This window comes from Neopsephotus bourkii, unplaced genomic scaffold, assembly GCF_033783945.1.
Source record: "Neopsephotus bourkii isolate Nb327-2 ecotype Australia unplaced genomic scaffold, CSIRO-AGI_Nbou_v1 NB_1060, whole genome shotgun sequence".
Classification (NCBI taxonomy): Eukaryota; Metazoa; Chordata; class Aves; order Psittaciformes; family Psittacidae; genus Neopsephotus; species Neopsephotus bourkii.
This window is the reverse complement of record NW_026901548.1, coordinates 612292-633782: the sequence shown is the minus strand read 5'-3', so window position 1 is coordinate 633782 and position 21491 is coordinate 612292. Positions and strand designations below refer to the sequence as shown.

Sequence of the window (21491 nt, the reverse complement as noted above, 5' to 3'; positions counted from 1 at the left end):
GTTACACAATGACCTGGGTCCTGCCCCTGTCCCAGGGGTCTGTTTGATGGAAGCGGGTAAGGAGAGCTCAGTGCAGGGCTGGGGCAGGGCCTGCGTGAGCCTGGGGTCACAGAACAGTGGAAAAGTCATTTTGAGCATCTGGAAATGGCTTTTCCTGCCAGGGCTTGGCTTCCAATGTGCCATTTATTGTATGGGGCTCAGTGGGAAGGAGCAGAGGAAAGGGAGCATCCTCTGAAACGTGTAAATCTGATGCTCCAAACTGCTGCTGGATCCAGGAGGAAATCCAGAGCAGGGAAGGGCGAGTCAGAATCGATAAGGACTGGGATGATCCTGCCCACAGTGGAAAAACCTCTAAGCAGTGATTTTCCATCATGCTGGCACCTGATGTGCTGGAATAACCTCCTATGGGTGAGCAGTGGGAATGGGGTGCGACAGGCTGGCTGCTCTGCCCAAGCTCTCCTGGGGCTTTGGGATCTCCAGCTCTTGCTCCAGGAGTATCCCTGGTGAAGGTTCACACCTCGGGGGCTGATGAAGGGGCTCCTCTCTGTTTCCCAATGGCTGAGCCATTGGTGGTTACCTCCATGTCCCTCTGGCAAGGGAAGCTGTGCCCTGCCTGGGGGCTCTTCCTGTTGGATTTTGTTAGCTGACCCACGGGAGCAGGGATGCAACTCCCGTCACCCCATGCTGGAGGTGCAGACCCATGCATTTAGCCTTCAGCCAGAACACCCACTGGCAATGAATACATCTTTTCACTGCTGCAGCTTATTCCTTTGAGGAACCTGGTTTAAGATATATTAGTCAAAGAATAATGGTTGCAGCTCTACCAGGGAACTTTTATTAGGAGCAGTTCCCACTATTGCCAACCTTGGCCATTCAAATCATTAGTCAGGTCCCCAAGCTGGGCACATAAACCTTCAGGGCTTTTCACTCTTTACAATAAATCAACCTGGCTTGTTTTGTTTGCTTTCCTATTTCTGAGCCACTGAAATATGAGGGTTTGAAGTGCTTCTCAGAGGCTAGAAACGATGGGTAATAGCTGCTGTGAGTGCCAGCAGATGTATGTGCAGCGTGGTTTCACGGCTGCGGTGCTATGTGCAGTGTTGCTATCAGAGAGCTCATGAGGGGCGCAGCCCCGTTACCAGCCCCTCTGTCCCTCCTGGGCATCCAAGGCTCTTGTGGGGCTTTTCCCCCTTTTACTTTCCTGAGCAAGCCCTCGGGGCTGGAGCTGGGGCTGGGCAGTGGGAGGGAGCATCCCAGCACTGGCAGAGGCACCCCTGGGTGGGCGCCTGGTACTGTGTGTCCGGTGCAGCCGCGTTTCCCTCTGCATTCACTCCATGCTGAGTGCTGTCAAAGTGCACTTTGGAGCACGGAGCCTTCCTCGGCTCTAAAATTAGACCCCATTGTGCAGACAGAGCTGGTTTATTGTTGTTATTTCTCTCCTCCTTCCTGACCCAGGGAGAGGCACCAGCCGCATCGTTCCCATAGTAACACCAGGGATGGAGGACAGCAGATGAGGGATCTCCTGTTGGTGGGGCCGTGTCGTTCTGCAGTGAGAGGCTGCTTTGCATCCTTATAAATTAGTGCAACGTTCATGCTCCCTTCATTAAATGTAAGGGCTGGCCATCCGTACTGGTACCAGTTCTTAGCAAGAACAGTCTCATCTGTCTTCAGGTACAAATGGTCGGGGGGGTGGATCAATAGACACACCGGAAAATGCAGTATTAAAGAGAAATGTTTAATTAAAGCATGGAACACAATTATAATCCATCCTCTTTGTGCAACTGTCATACCAAGAGCAGGACTGGAAGGAAAAGGTGCTAGTGCAATGCTGTTATCGTCCTAGATATGAAAAAGTGCTGTTCTAGTAAGGCAAGAAAGGAGATTCTCAGCATTTCAAGCAGTGGCAAAACACAAAGTGAGTGTGATGCGGAGTCAACAGCTCGGCCCCTGTTTTACTCCAGATGTCAGCCCACAGTGGTCTGTGCTCCAGTCCTCGCCTGGAGCTGCAGGTTGCAGGGCACCAAGACATAGTCCTAGGCAAGGGGAGAACAGGGGCTGAGCAAGGTGCTGGGGTGGCTCTCAAGAGCCTGCTCAGGGCTCCCCATGGGCCAGCAGCCCCTCCAGCACAGCCCCTGCTGCTGTCGGGGGGCTGGAGAGGAGCTCTGCCTGTGTCAAGTGATGAGGCTTGGTCCTGGGGGTGAGCAGGGCTGGAGGAGCTGGCTCTGATTTATTCTGGTGCCAGGAGGTGAGCACTGCCCCCGGGCTCCCTTTAAATCACACACAGCAGGAGCAGTTTACAGGTCTTATTTCTTACCTTGTGGATCACGACGTTGATGTCGGTGTAGGTGAAGCTGGAGATGTGGGGCAGGACCACGCCTTCGCTCAGGACCACTAGGAAGAAGCAGAGGGAAAGGAGCCAGCTGGGTGCTGCCTCCGTCCTCACTGCGCATCCCATGGGGCAGCACCACACAGGACTCCTGGCTCCTCACCATTGATCTGAGCTGGTACCTCCGTACGGATTGTGGGCAAGAAGAGCTCCTCCAGTAAGGCATCCTGCCAAAGGGAAGGCCGTGGTCAGCTCACAGCGTGGCTAAAGCAGGAGGGGGGCCAGGACCAATGGGAGAGGGGTTCTGGTCCTCACAGGGTGCGGCCAGCACCAGAGTCAGCATTCCCCTGCTGGTAACCACTGCTCAGGAGGGTTTAGGACCGCCTAAGCTGGGAGGTGCAGGACCGGGCTGTCAGAAGATGATGCTAAGGTGCATTCACTAAGCGGGTGCAGCACAGGGCAAGGAGGGGATGTGGCTGAGCTCAGCCACTTGGGGGGTGCAGGGCACCTACCGGCACGGGGCCCACGTCGGAGGCAGCCAGGCTGAGCTCAACGGTCCTGGAAAACAGAGCGGAGCAGGAGGGGTTGTAGTGAGCAATGACTGCCCCCAGGGACCACGGGTGAGGGCAGGGCCAGGGGGCTCGGTGCCTGGGTAGTGCCTGAGCAGGCGGCTGGAGCCTGGCTCCCCTGGGCACGGCAGTGAGGGTCTAGGGATGTTTTGTCCCCAAGGATTCACCCCACCCCATGGGCTGGGGTGAGAGGGCTGGGATGCAGGATGCTGCCCTTTTCTCTCTAGTCACAGTGAAGCTGGAGTCTCACTGGCTCCCGCAGGACCTCTGCAGTGCCCAAACCATATAAGCTAAGAAATTCCCTGGATCATTTTGCCTCTCCTTTCCCTTTATGGCTGGGACACATCCCCTTCAAGCACTCGGAGCATAGCGGGGTTCATTACTCGATCACCGGCGCAGAGATGATCATCCTTGTGTTGGTGACGCTGAGGAGGAGTCCTGCAGTCATATCCTGCATGGGAATAGAGAGGCAAGGATCAGAGGGATCCAAGGGTCCTGCTCCAGCTTTGAGCAGAGGGATGCGCTGAGCCCGTCGTGTGCTGCCGCCTGCAATGAGCTCCTCACTCACACCCTGCTCCGTGCATGGGCCTCGCGGGGCACACTCACCACGTTCATGCTCAGGAAGCTCTGGAATGCCGGCGAGCCTGCCCCGACGTGCACGGTGAGGAAGAGCTTCAGGGCTGCCTTGCCCTCCTCCAGCACCACCCGTGTGGAGCTCCTGAACACCGCCTGCAGCACCACCGGCCGGTCCTCGGGGAACAGGGAGCCCATCTGTGGGGCAGGGGGTTACTGGTGGCACTGCCCGAGCCGGGGCCGTGCCCCTCTTGTGACCGCAACGAACCTGGGTGATCTTGGGTGCCAGGGTGGCGGTGGTCAGCGGGCTCTGCAAGGCAAACCCAGCCTGTGGCTGACTGAGCTCCAGGGCTCGCACCCAGCCCTGCGGCAAAGCAGCTCCATGGGTGCTCAGAGATGTTCCCATTTCTCCGCAGGGAGCACGCTCCTGGGGGAGGGCTCTCCCTCCCATGAGCGCCTTCTGCTCCCTTGCTCTTTGCTCTACTCACCAGGATGGTCATGTTGAAGGCCCCAGCCATCTCCAGGGCAAAGAAGAGGCTGGTGAAGAAGTGCTCAGAGAAAGCCAGGGTGAGGTGAGCAGGGCTGGAGCTGGCCAGCTCGGGCATGTTGAATGGCACCGGGCTGACTGGCAGCGGGATCGCCATTCCTGCCACCTGGAAAGTGGTCTGCAGAGACATGGGCAAGGAGGAAAGGAGCCTGAGGTGTCTCGGGGCACAGAGCCCTGGGAGCTGGGATGTGGGTGCTGGGAAGTGAGGGTGTACCTGCAAGGATATGGTGATTCCCTGCTCGGAGAACATGGGTGCAGCCAGGGGCAGGTACTGGAGCTGGCAGCTCGGTGTGAAGGGGAACTGAGCTGCAAACCGAGCAGAGGGATGCTCAGGAAGAGGAGGCGAAGGTGATGGGAAGTGCTTGCATGGAACTGTTCCATCCTGTGAGCTGCTCCAGAATGAACCCCAAAGCCTTTAGTCCATATCAAGAGTGAAAGCCCCACACTCACCTGTCAGAGAGATCAGCTCTTCATTCGGTGAAAGCAGCAGTTTGGAGACTTCCAGGCAAACCTATGGCATAAAGAGCAAGAAGAGAACTGGTAGATGAACACAGGAGTCTGCTGGCATGGGGTGTCCCCATCGGCCGGCAGCCTGGAGATGGGGATGGAAGCATTCAGGAGCATGGGGCAGTGCACTGGCCTGACTGAAAGTGCTCTCGTTCCTACAGACCTGCACAACTTTGTCTCCTCCTGCCTCACACCTTTCTCTTACCTTATCGACGTTAATCTCCTTGTCCAGCTCTGAACTAGAGGACTTGCTGGATGGAAACAACAGAATGGAAGAAGTTAGGTGAGCCCCAGCTCAGGTGAGTCAAGGGCAGGTGAGTCTTTTATCTGGACCAAAAGGCAACCAGAGGTGTTATTACCACTACTTTCTTATCTATTTAAACTGAAATACAGGTCAGAATCCTAAACCACTGAAGAACTGCTGTTGGACTTGTGTTACAAATGTGGCTGCTGCTCTGCTTTAAAGCAGAGAATGAACTCTCTTGAAATGGGGAAAACCTGGAAGCAGAACAAAGCTTTTGTTCTCAGCTTTGTGAGCAGCTCTCAGTCAGAATCACCTTCCTGCCTAGAAACGCTCATGCCTCAGTTTCTTCTTGTCCCCCGTTACCCAGATCCCATAACAAGGAACACCACAGGATCGACCTCTCCATCTCCTCGGTGCTCTGCACCTCCTCCATGGTGGGTTTGCAGGCAGAGGTCACCACCTCCAGGTTCCCTTCGGGGTTCATTTCCACGTGGAGATTGGCCCGGATGGACAGTCTCATCACCTTGGTGGTGGAGCTGTGCCAGAGGAGGAGAAGCAGAAGCTGGAGAACAGGGGCTGATCCTGGTCCTGATTCTGACCCCTCTCACCCCAGCGCCCCTGCTCCCACAGGCAGACGTCAGGAGCTGGATGTAGCCCCATTGCTCCAGAGAGGAGCATGAGCAGCTTCCAGCCCCAGCACTCACGGGGCGGGTGTGATGCCGAGGTCCACATCGACGCTCAGCCGCAGCCCGGAGTCGGGGACGAGGGACAGGGACAGCTCAGTGACCTTGACAGAGGTGATCTGGGTCCTGCTGGAGCAGAAAGGAAGGTGTCAGGAGAGCAGCCCGGGCTGCTGGGCAGTCCCTGTCTGCTCTCAGAGCAGGCAAACCCCATGGGATGCTCATGGATAAATCAGTGCCCTCAGAGCCCACTGGAGGAGCCAGGAGCTCATTTCTAAACCCCTCTGGCAGAGCTGAGCTGGTCTCCAGGAGCATTTTTGCCCTCACTGGCAAAACACCTCTTGGGAAGATACCATCAGAACACCAGCACGAAGCAGGGCTATGGCAGCAAAGGCAGAGCCACGGACTCACCTGCTGGGCTTCGTGGAGCCTACCAGCGGGTCGGGGTCTGTGGGAGCCATTAGGTCCTGCCTGAGGACTGTCTCGGCGTGTGGCCTTGAAACTTCAGCGACTGTGAAACAGGGCACATGTTTTATGAGACCCTCTGGGGGCTGTGGGCAGACGGACAGGCTGAAATCCACGGGGTGACACGCTTCCTTCCCTTACTAACCCCCCCTGTTACTAGCTATGAGAGAGGATGTTGAAAGAGAGCTGATTATCGGCAGAGGTTTGGGGTCTCATCATCGGCCTGAAAGATGCTGCTGCCTCCCCTCCCTGCTCACAGGGGCCCAGACTTACAGTAGCTCAGTCCTAACGGGGTGAGGATGCCCCCGCAGTCGGGTGACCGGGTGCTGTGCACGGAGACCAGGAGGCTCAGGAGGATGCTCAGGGTGCGGAGCTTCGCCATGCCGGTGCCTGGAAGAGGAGAACATCCCCAGCATCCCTGTGAGAGCAGCCTGGAGCCATGGATCCACTGCTGGGGTCAGGTTTGTGGTCCTGAGCTTGGCAGCATTTGTGCAATAACAACGCGTGGCTCTCGTGCTGCCTGGGATCAGAGAGCACCATGAGAAGGCTCAGCCCTGAAACCCCCTGCCAGTCTGTGCGCTGGGGTGGTGCTCACAGCGGTGTTGTGCCTGCTGAAGAGCTCACAATGACCCACTGCTGCATAAAGGTACATAAAGAGGAGCTGAAATGACCTGAGGAATGAATGGAAGTTATGGAGAAGGTAAAATCGAACAAAAAGGCGAGTGTGTTATCTCCTCTCTGCAAAACCTCTGGGAGCTGTTTAGCATGCCTGCAATGCTCTTGCAATATTAAAACCCCAGTAATTCAGACAGCTTAGCCTGCAGAAAACATTCGTGTTTATATCAGTCTTTGCAGCAAGTGGATTCTGATGAGAGCTGACCTTACAGAGACACACCGAGGTAAGTACAGGCAATGCCCACGTCAAGCTATGCGGTTTGCAAAAGCATCTTTACCTTTCCTGGCCATCCTTCCCATCCTTCTGCCTCAGTCCGTGTCTTGCTGTGGCCACACTAAGGAACGGCGCTGGTGTTATATACCCTCACACACGAGGCTGGTGGGGCAGGAGCTGGAAACCGGGACATGGGGAGGATGCTTGTTTTATACATCATTTTTATTGTTTCCCTGCATATTTGATTACTTTGGCTGCTGCCCGAGCGCGGTGAATACTGCACAGCCAGTGCTGGGGCAGCGTGCCTCCATCCGCTCTCACAGAAAGGACTCTGGGTGGAGGTGCCAAGAAACCAACCATTGTTAGAAAGCAGATGTCTGTGGCCGTGCTTTCCTCGCAGGGCAGCCAGCACCATGTCCACACGAGCAAGAAGCTGCTGCAGTTTGTGTCTGTCCTGGCTGGGCAGCTCAGAGCAGAAGGACGAGTCCCATGTGTCCCACTGAGGTTGTGGTGATCCATCAACGGTGCCCTCTGTTCCCATGAGGCCTGGGTAAGTGTTGAAGGCAACAGGAGTGTTTCTGTTGTGTTCAGTGAGTTTCAGACCAGACAGAGGATCAACTTCTTTTAAGGTGTCTCCTGTGATCTCCGGGATGGCCCATGTGCACCAGTTCCTTCCTCTCTTAACCCATTCCCAATCCAAAGCCACTGGCAATATTTGTTACAAGTGGTAGAAAAAGCGGTGAGTGATGCTCACCCTCTTTGATCATGTCTCTACAAGCTGGGAAAGCTGTCATGGAAGGGGGTCAGGGTCCTTCTCCATCTCATGCGTGGGGTCCATCACGTTCTCCTGGCTTCTTTTGGCCTGGAGGATGGAGTGGGGACCTCCTGCAAATGCCATGTAAGCACATCCTCCATGGGCTCAGTCAGCTTTCCTCAGTGCCCCGTGTTCTGACATTGCCCCTGCCCCCAGTACTCCTGATCCCAGCTCTGAGGCATGACCAGTCTTGGGGAGGACTGAGCTGCCCAGTTTGGTCCGGATCCCTTGGCAATGGGATGAGGTGTTCAGAGCTTGTTGAAACACCTGGAGCTCGGGGAGGAAACCATTGTCCTTTGTGCACTGATGGAGTAAGTCACTGGGCGCTGGTTCCAGGTGCATCTTGACATGTTCAGAGCGCTGTGCTGCTTTCCCTCTTGGAATGACACAGAAACACCAGGAGAAGCAGAGTTTCAGCCACGTTGTGCATTCCCACTGAAGGCAGTGTGAAGATGCACATCCAGCAGCCTGCAGGGGAGAGAGAGCAGGGCTTACTCATCCACACTGACCTGTGAAGCCCATTTAGAGCCAGGACATGTGTTACCTTTGAGAAGGCTGTAACCTGCAGATGAGTCCCAAGGTCATCTGTGACTTTGGAAGGGACATGGACACAACCTAGCAAAGTCTCTGGGAGAGAAGTCTTTGCTGTGTTTTAGAGCAGCAGTTGGAAACTCAACCCTGCTCTGCCTTGTTCCTGCCCAGGTCACATCCGCAGCTCTTCCCAAGCAGTATCAAAGCTTTACCAGTGGAGTGTTCTTACCACTTACAGCAGTGCAAGGGGCTGGGGATAAGCTGCTGGGATGAGATTGTGCCAAGGTGATTAGAGGTAGATTTTCTCCTCCTCAGGAGCTGTTCTGGACCCAGTGATCCCTGTGGAGGCTTAACTAGATGTCAACTTACAGCATAATGATGGATCAAGCTACCAACACAAAAGCGTCTTTCTGGCATGATGCTTTCCTTACTGGGAGTTACCTGTAAATCTGACACTCCTGTTAGATAAGATGTAAATCTCCCTGTCTGGGCTGAGCAGACAGCGAGTGCCTCACTGGAGGGAGGTAACGACAGGTTAAACCTCCTGACATGTCATACAGAAATGAGGAGAAGAAATTCATCACTGCAGGATCCCATTGGGGAGCTCCCAGAGCCGGGTCCTGGGGTGGGTAACAGGAGGGGAGAAGGGAGGACACTGCGGTGGTCACCAGCCCCAGCGCAGGCAGGGAGCTCTTTGTGCATTCAGGCTGTGTTTTGGCCAGTGTGGCTCTGCTGGACTTGCATGGAGCCCTGCTTGCTTTCCTGTGGTGTGATGCAGTGACCCTAATGGTTATCCCCATTTACACCACGTGAAGGGTCCTGCTGGTGCCTGTGTGCTGGAAGGGGAACACGTTAATAAGGATGTTTTATAGGGTACGATGGGGAGCCCTGAGTCCCCTTGCTCTCCAGCACAGGGGGATTTTGTGCTAAACCTTGTGCAAACCTTCCAGCACCCTCCTTTGCTCTGAAGGGGAGAGATGCTCTGCAGAGAATGACAGAGGAAGCTACCAAAACGAAATCCATCAAAGGCGTGTGGGGGTGAGCGATGAGCTACAGCTTCCAGCGCCAGCCTGAAACCGAAGGAGAGCAGCAGAAGGTTGGGAGGTGTCAGCCTGGAGGCAGAAACGAATCACTCCCTGCTAACAAGTGTGATATTAAAGCCGGTGATTTTCTGCATGGCTGTGTCCACAGATACACGCAGAAACTATAACTTACAGGCAACAAAGCGCATCGGCTCCTGCTCCCGTGTGCTGGGGCTGCGGCATCGGCTCTGCAGCACTGCTGGGGTTTGCTCTCCAGCCTGTGGGTGCTGGGTTTGTCAGTGACACCCTGAGGAAACCCCTGGATCTCTGGGGCCTCCATCCCACAGCTTCCCACTGGGGAAAGCAGGAGGTGTCGGAGCCCCAGAACACTCTTTTCCCTATTTTCTTCAAAATTAAGCGGTGTGATTTTGGTGGGAAGAAGCAATTTTCTAAATTAAACAGTAATTTTAAATGGGGAGTTTAAACTAAGGATGGTGATGGCAGTATCAGTGATAGTGACTGATGGAAGCAGCCCGACCTGGCTGCTGTGGGCTCCTTATTCCCAGCTCGTTTTTCCCAGCCCTTTTCCTGTGTTTTTCTGCAGGCTCAAAGTGAAAGACCTCCATCTCCCACTGATACCGCTGCTGCCCTCACTGGGCTCCGGGCTCCTCATGGTGCAAATGAGCATCACTGGGGAAAGGTGAGCTGGGAGAAGGAATCTGCTGCCTGCAGGGAATGCTGCTGGGACGGACTCGGGGGATTGCCCCACTTTGAGCTTTGCTCTGAGCAGCTCTGCAGGAGGGATCACGGGCATTGCCCTGGCTGCAAGCCTGCGGCTGGATGTGGCAGGACCCCACGGGCACCCCCAGGCTCTGCTGCAGGAGCTGCCACATCCGAGTGGAAACCAAGCTCCCAGGGGACGGCGGCCCTGCTGTGTCAGTACCAATAGCTCCTACGGGGCAGTGACAGCGTTGTTGAGCCTGCCAGCCTCCAGGTTTGCTTCCCTGCAGAACACAAACACTTTTCACTGTTCCTTTTTTTCCACTAAGAAAACCAAAATGTTTTATGGACAAATTGAGGCCAGCTCCAGCTGTGCTGTTCCGTGAATGCTCCCCTTTGGCATCAGTCCTCATTTAAGTGCTGCACTCGGGGGATATCAGAGCTTCTTTTAGGCTTGGAAACCTTTAGCTCTCTTTAAAGCCAGAAGATGGCATTCTTGAGAAAAGGTTTGTAAAGAGGGAAAACATCTTTTATTAGACACTGGGCATGTTTTGTCCTAACCCGCACCAGACGGGTTTGTTTAGCACTTGCCTTTCTTGCCTTTTGATCTCTAGTAAATAATGACTGCTATGTGCATAGCGGTGGGTGTGTTTCCTCTGCCCAGATTGCAATACGAAGGCAGGAGCAAGATTGTGGACAGCATCCTTCAGAAAGTGCTGTCAGGTCTGGTAAGTCCGATCCTCCCATCCTTGTTTCTCGGTGATCATCTCCTCCTCCTCCTCCTCCCCACTGAGCTGTAATGGGTTTCACAGTTTTGCTACACAGAGGAGCCTGCAGGCTGCTAAAAGGGAGCATTTTGAGCAATTCCTGGTTTTATGCAGCCAACAGCCACAGCGAAGGCGCTGTCACTGCCTAAAGCCTCCTCATCCCAGCCTGCGGCGAGGGATGTGATGCTCGGGCAGAGCTGGTTGTGATGCTGAGCACGCTTGCTCCTGGAGGCTTGTCGAAGGACAGACCTGCAGCCTCCTACCACATGTCATAGCGTTGGTCTGGTTCAGTCAGACAGCTGGGGGGGTCTGGCCTTGCTCTTTGCTCAGCTCCAGGCAGGTTTATTCAACCTGCAAGGCCCACAGCAACGGCTGCAGAGGCAGCAGGGAGGGTGCTGGGCTGCCCAGGGTGATTCTTCCCCTTTCCTTCACTTCTCAATTGTTTGACTCCACAAGCTGAAATAAAAAGACCCCATCACCCCATAGGAGAGGGGTGCAGGAAGGGACCCCCATGCTCCCGTGCGGTCAGAGATGAGGCTGTGTCTGCAGCCCTGTGAGGGATGAGGGCTTTGCATGATTTAGAGCCGAGTGTTTAGACATCTCCACGTGTGTTTCCATCTTTCAGAGGAGCCCAGCACCGGGGTTTATCAGCTGCAGCACAGATATGGATCCCTGGCGTACAGTTCATTGACTGCTGCATTATTACCTGTCATTAGGAGGTCAATAAACAGCTTTGATCCTGGTCTCCTGGAGCCAGCAGCATTGGAACGTTTTCTCCCGGTGGCAGGAGCTGGTGAGGAGCTGAGGGCAGCTTTGGGGGGATCATTGTGTTCCTAAGAAGCTGTCCCCAGGTAGGTCTCTGCATGAGCAGGCTCTGAGCTCCCTTTGTGTTCCTGTGTGTGCTGCCAGCCCCGCAGGCGTCTGCTCCGCAGCGCGTGTAGGGAATTGTCCTCACCAGAGTCCTAAGCAGCGATGGAAGCAGCCACAAAGCCAGCTCCCCGCGAGCACCGGTGCCTGTGGAGCCTTCCCTCCTCATTCCAACACTGCCCGAGCGCAGCAGCTTTCCAAAGAGGTTTCCCCGATGGTGCCGGCGCTTGCTAATAACCAATGGAGCAGTCTGAGCCCGACCTCCCGTGGGAGCAGCACACCATGAACCAAGATCAGTGCCCAGGAGAAACCCAGCCTGGAAACCTCCGGGGGCACCGAGTTCATTTTTCACTTAACCAGGCTGGGAAGCTGTGCTGGCAGTGACTGCTGGTTGATGCCCAGGGGTGCTGGTGGAGGTGCAGGATGTGTGCAGGCGCCAGCACAGTCCCTGGAGCTCTCCCAGCAGTGGGAAATGCACCATTCCCCCCAGTTAATGGTCCCAGAGGCAGGAAAGAGCAAACCATGGCTGCCCTGGCTCAGGGGTCCCCGAAGGGATGGTTTCCTTGGGCAGGAGGGCTGCGTCTGGATGATGCCATCAAGAGCAGAGCAGAGCAGGCTCGTTTCTCAGCCAGGGTTTATACATCTCCCTCTACCTGGCCAGAGCCTCCTGCTCTCTTGCTCATGTCAAGGCCTCCAGCGATTCTCAGGGTATGTCCCTGTTGCTGCCTGCCCTTAGCCCTCAGTTCCCAGGTGTTCTGAGCACCAAAGCAGTGTCTGTCCACGTCAGTCCTATTCTTCTCCCTTTGACCAAGTCCGTTCTGGTTTTACTGTGTTTCCGTTCTCACACAGTGACTTGGCTTCGTGTTCTCGGGGCTTTGAAAGTCGCTTTAGTGAGACCTGGGCATCTCAATGCCATCGGGGCCTGGACATCAACGGTGCCATTCTCTTTATGGGAATCTGCTTCAGTTTACCCAAAATATTTTGTTGTCAGAGACCTGTGCATTCAGCAAGAGCTGGGGAGAGGCCAAGTTACTGTCGTGCCTGAAAGGTCACTGCTCAGAAGCTATTCTCCACCATGCCAAGATGCCCCTTCGCTGTGTGCTGACCATTATTAGGTCTGTCTTTATGGTAATTCAGGTTTCTATAGTGACTGCCCAAAGTATAAATTGATACAGGAAGGATGATAACATAATACCAGCTTGTTAACACCCACTTCCACCTTATCAAATGTCATGATCTAGCCATGACAGCAAGGCTTTGTGCGCCTGAGGTGTCTGGCTGATCAGGTTGCAAGGAGAGTGACAACTCCTTAAGTACTTTGGCATCTTTGCCATCCCTTCCTTGGCCTTCAGCTGAGATGTTCTTTAAGGCCGGAATCAGTGTGTGACCAAAGCTGGCTAATCTGCTGGAAACGCGGATTCCCAAGTTTGCAGAACATATTAGCTCCAAGCAAGCATTTTCTGGACTATTATCCTTCAGTGCTGGGGAGCAGCCCTCCCACCCCTGTCCTCAGGGGCACATCAGGGGAGTGAAGAGTTCATGCTGTCCCCTTGATGCATCGTCCCTTCACCTTGGACGGCTTTCACTGACCCGTCACATCAGGATGTGATCCACACATGGGGCCTGTGCTTGTGGTCCTCAGAAGAGGGTTTTCTTTGTCCCGTCCCCAAGAGCTGCTGCTCTGGTGCGGCTCGAGGCAGCAGCTCCACAGCTCCCTGTGAGCAGGTGGTATTTAGGAAGGGAACTGGCAGTAAATGAGCTGTGATGGATCGGCTGGGACACAACTTTCCAGCATGGAAAAACCCTGGCCACAGATCTGAGTGGCAGGGGCCTGGACAGAGCTGTGATGTGGAGGCAGGAGACCCCGGAGCTGCAGCACACGGCTGCATTGGGTGCTGTGGCAGGGAGGCCACCTCTCATTGTGACTCGGTTTTCAGTCAAAACCTCGATTTTATGTAAAACCAAGCATTTTACCAGGGCCCCACCCTTCAGCCGTGTCCACATCTTGACAGCAGCAAGCTCGAAGGGAGGATGTACCAAAGCTGGCAGGGGTGAGCTGGCTGAGTCTGCTGTGCCCCTCCAGGTCATTGCTCAATGATTTACCGGACTCCTGACATCTCTAAGGAAATATTTGCAGTGGAAATCACCAGAAACCATATATTGTTTGTTTTGCTCCCCACCAACTGCCCTGGATGTCCTCAATGACATCACTTGCCTGATGTAAAGCTCTATATATGAAGATGCCTGGTGCGGGTCCCTCTCAGAAGACAGGGACATTGGCTGGAGAGCTTCACACTCTTGAGCTTGGTCAGGTAAGGGTGAGCTTGCTCCTCCAAAAGCATGCTCTTAGCTTCTGCTCTGCAAACCTGAATGCTTCCCAAAGAAGAACTCTCCACGTTCACTTGGGAGTGCTGGTTTTTCAACAAACATTGTTATTCCTACCTGCTGCCTGCCTAAATTATGCTCCAACAAGTAAAGCGTGTGTCAGCTTTTCACTATGCTTTTCCCAAGAACAGACATGCATGCTCTTGCTATTTGCAGTCCTTGAAGAGTAAAAGGGATTTCATGGTCTTCATAAGAAATATTCATTTAAATGATTTTTGTGTAACTCTATTTCAGGTTTTTAGCCAGAGTGAATTAGACCTTTCACACTTGCTTTGATTCCTTTCTGATGTGCTATCTACATTTAAATAGATATGGGGGTGTTCATGAAGATTCTTTATGAATAAAAAGCTACTCCAAGCTGGAGGTCCCTCTGAAATGCTAACGACACTGAAACTTTATCGCTGATTTTCTCTTTCCTACAATCCTCTTCGCCCTCCATGGCCTGTGCTCAGTGCCCCAGCCCTGCACTGACATCCATCACTTTCCAGTTACCAGGACCGAAGATGTCTCCGTTCTGGGCTGTCTTCCTCCTCTGCAGCCTGATGACCCCTTCACAAGGATATAGAATCATGCCCTTGGCTCCGCAGATGCATGTAGATGGTAAGTGTATGGAAGAGACACGGCTCACCTCTTTGTTGAGGCCAGTCCTGCCCTTCCTATCTCTTGACCATGCTCAGAAGCTGGTCCAGACCTGTGCAGCAGTAGAGGCAATGCTGGTAATTTGCCTTTATAAAGCCCTTTGGAGATGGTACTTGAGATACTTCACAGTGGCCACCAGCCCTATCGCTCTAAGGGGGAAATAGAGGGACAGTGGAGGGGAAAGGATCAGCCAGGCTGACACAGACGCTTGTGTTGAGCCCATGACCTCCCATCCTTTGTTTTTCAGATATTAAAGATTCTCTGGCCAAACGTGACGTCCGGAAACCTAAAGGTGGTCTCCTTGGTGGCAACCTGCTCGGTGGTCTCCTTGGAAAAGATGGTCCTCTTGGCAAAGTCCTTGGAAAAGATGGTGCTGTTGGTGGTCTCCTTGGAGGAAATGGTCTCCTTGGTGGTGTCCTTGGGCAAGATGGTCTCCTCGGAGGAGAAGGCCTCCTTGGTGGTGTCCTTGGACAAGATGGTCTCCTCGGAGGAGATGGTCTCCTTGGTGGTGTCCTTGGACAAGATGGTCTCCTTGGAGGAGATGGTCTCCTTGGTGGTGTCCTTGGACAAGATGGTCTCCTTGGAGGAGAAGGCCTCCTTGGTGGTGTCCTTGGACAAGGTGGTCTCCTTGGAGGAGATGGTCTCCTTGGGGGTGTCCTTGGACAAGATGGAGTCCTTGGAGGTCTCCTTGGTAAAGATGGTGTCCTTGGAGGTCTCCTTGGCAAAGATGGTGTTGTTGATGGTCTCCTTGGCAAAGATGGTCTTGTTGATGGTCTCCTTGATGCTGTCCTTAACATTCTTTTTGGCGAAGGTGGTCTCCTTGGCAAAAATGGTCTCGTTGGCAATCTTCTTGGTGGAAATGGTGATCTCACAGGGTGAGTGAAAGTGGGAGACGGGTGTCCCTCTGCAGCCCTCCCTGTGTCTGGACCACACTGGGGAAAGGAGGCTCTGGAGCCTAATACGTGCCCCCCCCCACCTCCCCGGGGCAGGTCCACAGGGGAGGGTTCAGCTGCTGGGAGTTTCTGTAGGTGCCATCCAGCTGCTCCTGGCTGGGGGGTCCCCACTGGCCCAGGGTGGGGAGGATCCAAGGTCGTGGCTCTGGCAGCGGCCGCAGCACTGGGGCATCGCTGCACAACCGCGCTCTTCCTGTCCCACCGCCAGGCTCAGGATCCTCAACAACACCCTCCCCAGAATAAGCCTGCGCTCGCTGCCCGGCTTTGGGCACCAGGTGGACTTCAACACCCGGCTGCTGATAGACAGCTCCAGGTACAGAGCACCCATGGGGGCACGGCTCAGGGGGGGCTCCGGTGGGCAGCCTGTCCCTGAGCCGCGCTCTGCTCCCCGTGCAGCATCCCGGGCTTGCCGCGCTGCGTGCAGGTGGAAGCAGATGTGGGTGCACTGGTCCAGGACAAGTGGGCAGCCCCCCAGAGCACCCAGGAATGCCAGACTGTTGACGTAAACGTCAGTGTGAGGTAGGCACCAGCATCCGGTACCATCCACGGGCGGTCATGGGAAACCTTGGTGCTGCTGGGGTTGCAGGCAGGGCTTTTGTGCCTGATGCATCCTCAGGGGCTGAGCCCCCCCGGTTACTGCTCTTGGAGGGGAACTGCTGAGCTTTCTTCTGAAGTCTGGGTTAAAGAAAGAGTATTTGTGGGCTGTGCTGGGAACCAAGCACTGGGCCGGATTCAGAGGGCTGGGGTTTGGTGATGTTTTGGCTCTAAATACGTAACTGAATTTGGCACTGAATATGGTGAGGCCTCCTCTTTCTCTGGTGCAAAGTACTTTTATCTTCCAGCCATTAATCTGCATCACGTTTTGTTTCCTATTTTCCTGTTCCCAGCCCCAAAGTGCCTGTCCTGGATGAGGCTCTAAAACGCTTCCTCAGTGATGTGCTGCGGGAGATGGTAAGGCTGCAGAGCGACCTCTCTGGGAGCTCGGCACAGGCAGGTCCAGGCTGTGCCATGGCAGTGCCTGTTTGCACAGCTGCAGGCTCAGTGCAGGGTCAGCCCGTCCTCACACCCATGGGCACCGGGACTGCACCGCCTTAGGGTCACAGCGAGCAAACCGTGGAGCCAGAGACCCCGGTTCCAAGGGGCTGCTGCAGTAATGGGGTCCCACCAAACCCTGCCCCGCAGAGGCTCCTGCCACCCCATGCCCCCCAGTAGAGGCAGATTGCCTTGGTGTGATCATGCACCCTGTTATGGGTCACAGAATCATGGAATGGTTTGGTCTGGAGGGACCTTAAAGCTCCTCCAGCTCCAACCTCTGTAAAGGGCAGGGACCCCTTCCCCTGGAGCAGCTTGCTCCAAGCCCCTGTGTCCAACCTGGCCTTGAGCACTGCCAGGGATGGGGCAGCCACAGCTTCTCCGGGCACCCTGTGCCAGCGCCTCAGCACCCTCACAGGGAAGGATGTTTTGATGCTCCTTTCCCTCCTCAGGGGTGCAACATCATCAACACCAGGCTCAGTGTGGTGAGCTCGCTGCTCGGCTCCAGGACCCGTAAGTGCTGCCCCCTCCTTGTCCTCTCCTCCTGTGCCAGGTCCCGCACTCGGGGTTGGTTGGTTTAACCTGGGGCAAACACAGATATTTAACAACGTTCTAAACTCGAATCAAGCACGGTTCCAGTTGCCCTCACTCAGCGCAGCAGCACAGTTTTTCCCACAGAAAAGCACTTCAGGAACTGTTGCTTCCAGCAGCACCATTCCTGTGCTTTCTGGCAGCCCAGCCAGTCCAGGCATCTTTTGGGACCACGGGATTTGGGAGCATCCCCCTCCCTTTGCAGCTTAACAGCTCTCCTCCCTCTGTCCCACAGCCGCGCTCCCACTGGGGGCTCTGGGAGATCTGCCCAACTTCTCCATCCTCGGTGCTGACACCATCCAGCTGGATCTCGATGTAAGTGCCCACTGCCCTGGCCAAACCCCCCTGGCCTGGGGAGCTGCAGCAGTTCATCTCAGTACGGTGCCTGGTTCCCTTGGTCCCTTCCTTATCCTTTCACTTGCTAATCCTGGAGGGTAGCAGGAGCCAGGGAGCTGACACTGCTGAATCCACATAATTACAGCTCTCTCATAGCTGTTAACCAGGAGAGCTCAGTTCAGAGCCCAGGAGCACGTTCATTTATAAGCGGGTTTAAAGTCTGATGTGTCACTGATAGGGACCATATGAGACCAATACTATGGGCTGTGTCTCTCTGACCAGGAGACGTGGCAGTGTTTCAAAGGGAAAGCTGTGGCAGATGCAGCCGTGGCCTGTGCTAGGACATTCGAAGCAGCCCTACCTGTATTCAAGAGTTCATTCACCCCATGTGTTCCTCTCCTCGAGGTCCATGGTGGGCAGGATGCCCACTGTGAGCCCCACCAATGTCCCTTCCCGCTCTGTCCCCTGCAGCTCCCTGTCGGGGACACGGAGGGTGCTGTGGGGGCCCCCACCACGCAGGGACCCCCCCTCACTGCCAACCTGCTGCTGGCCACCAGGCGCCCGCCTCAGCTCAGCCTGTCCCAACGTGCCCTCGGCGTCCTGCTGGAGCTGGCCCAGGAGCAGGGAGCCTTCAACCGCAGCATCACCAGCTCCATGGTGGGTTCCTGTGCCCCTCTCTGCGGCTGGGTCAGGGTCCCGGTCACCCTGGGGGGACCCAAGGGTGCTCGCCATGGGTGCTTGTCTTTGTGTGGTCCAGCTCTTTGCACAAAGCCTCCTGGTCACCGGTGCTGTTCCTGCAGGTGCCCAATAGCATCTCGCTGTCCACATCTGCCCTCCTCCCGCTCATCCCCCAGGTCAGTCGCCTCCTTCCACCCCACCTCCCAGCCACCCATGCACAGACCCCTGCCCTGACCCCCCTGCCCCCTGCAGCTCGCCAAGGTCCTCCCCGGCTCCCTGCCCCTGGAGCTGCGCGTGCGGGTGGCCAACGAGCCAGTGGTCACCGTGAGGGATGGGAAAGCCACCGCCACCCTCAAAGCCTCCATCGACGTCCTCAGCCCTGCCCTGCAGTCTGCCCAGAAGCTGCTCTTCTCCCTGGATGCGGTGAGTGGGTCCCAGGCTGATTGCTCTGGGTCAGGGCAAGGGCTGACACTGGCAGTTCTCTGGCATCCCCTCGGCTTGTCCTGCCCTTGTGGGTTTGAATTTAGCTCATCTTGGGAACGGTGGTGCCCAGTGCTTTAAAACTGCTCAGAGCTGAGCGCAAGTGAAGTGTTTAAGGCATAACACAAAATAGAGACAGGAAGGGTGAACCCTGGGGAGAAATGCACCATGCCATCCATCAACAAAATGTGACTTGTAGGCCCAGGCAGGTATTTTCCCTCAGGATGGGTTATTTACACATACTGTGAGTTTTCATTGCTGGTGATAACCTCATTTCTTCCACTGTTCCAATCTCAGGACATCGTTCTGAGCATCACCCCATCAGTCTCCGACGGCAAACTCCAAATGTCTGTGGCTCTGGACAGGTAGAGCTGAGCTCTGGGGCTGCTGCAGGCTGGGGGGGCTCTGCCTGGGGACGCTGCAGAGCCTGGTGGGAGGTACCAGTGGTTGGGAGGGTGATGGAGAGATGCAGAGATGTGAAGGAGGGCAGCCCCGATGCACCCCAACTCTGCCTTGCTTCTGTCTTTTGTAGCATCAGCCTGACACGGACACCCCTGAGACTTGACCCTCTCAGTGTAAGTGCACGGTGCTTTGGATGGAGGCAGGGCCACAAGCACTCAATGACCATGGGCTGTGTAGGGAGGGAGAACCATGTCAATTCCTCAATCTTCATGTTCCTTCTCATGGTAGAGGCCAGCTGCTGCCTACCCTGTCCATCCCATGTACCCTACAGCGGTGACACTGGGTGTATGTGCTTGCTTGTTGGCTGCACACTGGGGGTGCTGGGAAGGGGGGGAGGAATAATCGAGAAGAAATTACCCCAAAAGCACATCCCTCCATAACCCCCACCCTCAGTCCTGGAAGAGCTTCACTGACGGAAGCTTCCCAGCGTTTGATTTCACAGCTCAGAGCATCCTGCAGGGACAGACTGTGATTGATAACCCAGATGTGGCTGGTTCCATCCCAACAACCATTGTTCTCTTCTCCTGATACTGACATAACTCCCTTCTTCCTTTGCAGGTCTCCCCACTTGCAGGATGGCTCAAGAGAGTCCTCACCGCTGCGTATTTACCTGCTGTCACTGGTATGGCCACGTCCAGCTCCCTGTTCTCTCAGACTCAGCTGGATTTGGGGCTCTCTCCCTCCCCTCTCTTCCACCTTTGGGGTGTCCCCCCCATGATGAGGTCCTTCCACTTGCTTCTGCAGATGCATTGAGTGTGTCGGTCCCTCTGCCCAAAGTTCCCAACATCAGCCTCAGGAACGCCAAGGTTGACATCACCGACGTAAGGATCCCGCATCCCACAGCGATGCCTTCCCGGGGAGCTGGGGATGCGCCCGCCCGGGGCAGGGACCTGCCGAGCCCAAACCACGCGCCCCGGCCAGCCCTGCTTCCCATGGGCAGCTCCCGCGTTCCAGGAGGTCCCACAGGAAAACCTCACCTGGGGAAGGGGGGAGAGCTGGTGAAATGTGAATGTGGGAATTGAGGGGTTTGTGCTGCTTCTTGCAGGCAGACAGCTCTGCCGACCAGACCCGTCTGGACGATTCCTGCCCCAACGGACCCTTGTCCCTGCTCCCCTTCTGAGGCCGACAGCACCCCATCAGCTCCAGCCCCCTGCTTGTCTCCATGTTCCCTTGAGCACTGCCCTGGGTCGTTGCTGCGCCCCAAGGGGGACGTGCAGCCAACTCCAGCCAGTGGGTCCTCCATAGCCTGGCATCAGGGTAGGGACAACTGCTCTGCTGGTGGATGCCGGGGGGTCTGCGGCCGCTTTTGACATCCCCGGTGGGGAAGCAGAGCTCCGCCTTGCCTGTGAGGGCCGCTCTCGGACCGCTCTTCCAATAAAGCCTTCCTCTGCCTCACGTTCCTCTCTCCGCGGGTTTGTTCCCACGCCGTCTCACTGTGCCCCGTGGCAGCGGGCGGGCACCGCAGCGGGAGGAGGCGGCCGTGCCCAGGGCAGGAGCCGGCACCGGGCTCCGGGGCTCGGGCTGCGGCGCAAGGCGTGGAGGGGGTGCTGGGGGGTCCCTGCCCGGCTGGGAGCTGCGGGTGCCCTCACAGCGCGGGGCGAGCAAGGGGCTGCTGACATCGCCCGCTTGGAGCCCGTGTTGCAGCCGCTGCAGGGGCCGCAGCTCCCGCCTAGGGCTTGTTTGCAGCACGTCCCCCATGGAGCCATTGTGCGAGGCTCCGCACGGGGCCAGGCCAGGTAAAACGAGCTCACACAGCCCCATCAGCTGCTCGTTTAGGAGCTCATTATCACCTTGTTATCGCCTTGTTATCACCTGCACCAGGCTGATTGCCGCACCTTGTGTCTCACAAAGGTATTAAGTGTCGAGGAGAGCAGGACAGAAACACCCTCATGGCCTGGAGCTGGCACAGCACCGTGTTCCCCCCGGGCTGTGGAAATCCCCTCTGCTGGGGAAGGGTGGGATTATTCCCAGGGGCCGCTCCTGGGGTCAGCACTAAAGGAGATTAAAACCCCCTGGTGCTTTGCTAAAGTACCCCAGGCTCTCTCTGGGAGCTTAACATTACCCTGGTACCGTGGTGTGTGTGAGACACCCTGTCTGTGGGTGCTGGGCACGCTGCGTGTGGGTGTCAGCAGGGATTTGTCTGGAATAAGCAGGATCCATCACGGATCTTGGGGCCATGCAGCCCGCAGGGTCTCAGGCTTCTCCTTTGCTTTAGCTCTTGGGTAACAGCACTACCCGATGCCTGGGTGTCCTGTAACCTGCTCAAAGCTTTTCCCTGTTTGACAAATCTTTCTTCACGTTGGAATACATTAAACCCACAAATCCTGTTCTGTACACTCAATCCACCAGCCCAGCTTTTACAGTTTAGGTATCTTTATTTCTCCATTACCTTTGCTATATAAGGACCTGAGGTT

General features: G+C 55.7%; 2 protein-coding genes and 1 long non-coding RNA gene across 3 annotated transcripts; 2 read left to right on the top strand and 1 right to left on the bottom strand.

Moving 5' to 3' along the window:
• Window positions 1-1964: 1964 nt before the first annotated feature.
• BPIFB2 (BPI fold containing family B member 2) lies at window positions 1965-6297 on the bottom strand. Its single transcript, XM_061361278.1, has 15 exons — window positions 6185-6297; window positions 5858-5957; window positions 5471-5575; window positions 5165-5302; window positions 4728-4773; window positions 4466-4526; window positions 4230-4321; window positions 3957-4133; window positions 3737-3778; window positions 3502-3666; window positions 3279-3346; window positions 2839-2884; window positions 2490-2553; window positions 2315-2391; window positions 1965-2033 (listed from the first exon to the last, which is right to left on the bottom strand). Exons 1-15 carry the CDS (start codon window positions 6291-6293, stop codon window positions 1965-1967), a joined length of 1359 nt encoding a protein of 452 aa, XP_061217262.1. The 5' UTR covers window positions 6294-6297.
• A 4067-nt stretch (window positions 6298-10364) lies between these two features.
• LOC133216516 (BPI fold-containing family B member 4-like) lies at window positions 10365-18984 on the top strand. The gene is made up of 13 exons (XM_061361277.1): window positions 10365-10615; window positions 14395-14506; window positions 14793-14862; window positions 14923-15420; window positions 15707-15811; window positions 15895-16017; window positions 16386-16449; window positions 16983-17043; window positions 17357-17436; window positions 17929-18114; window positions 18258-18311; window positions 18388-18558; window positions 18913-18984. The coding sequence occupies exons 1-13, from the start codon at window positions 10508-10510 to the stop codon at window positions 18982-18984; spliced, it is 1704 nt and encodes a 567-aa protein (XP_061217261.1). The 5' UTR covers window positions 10365-10507.
• Window positions 18985-19635: 651 nt separating this feature from the next.
• LOC133216721 (uncharacterized) lies at window positions 19636-20463 on the top strand. The gene is made up of 3 exons (XR_009726703.1): window positions 19636-19699; window positions 19822-19898; window positions 20123-20463. It is a non-coding gene; the product is annotated as an uncharacterized LOC133216721 (long non-coding RNA).
• Window positions 20464-21491: the final 1028 nt, after the last annotated feature.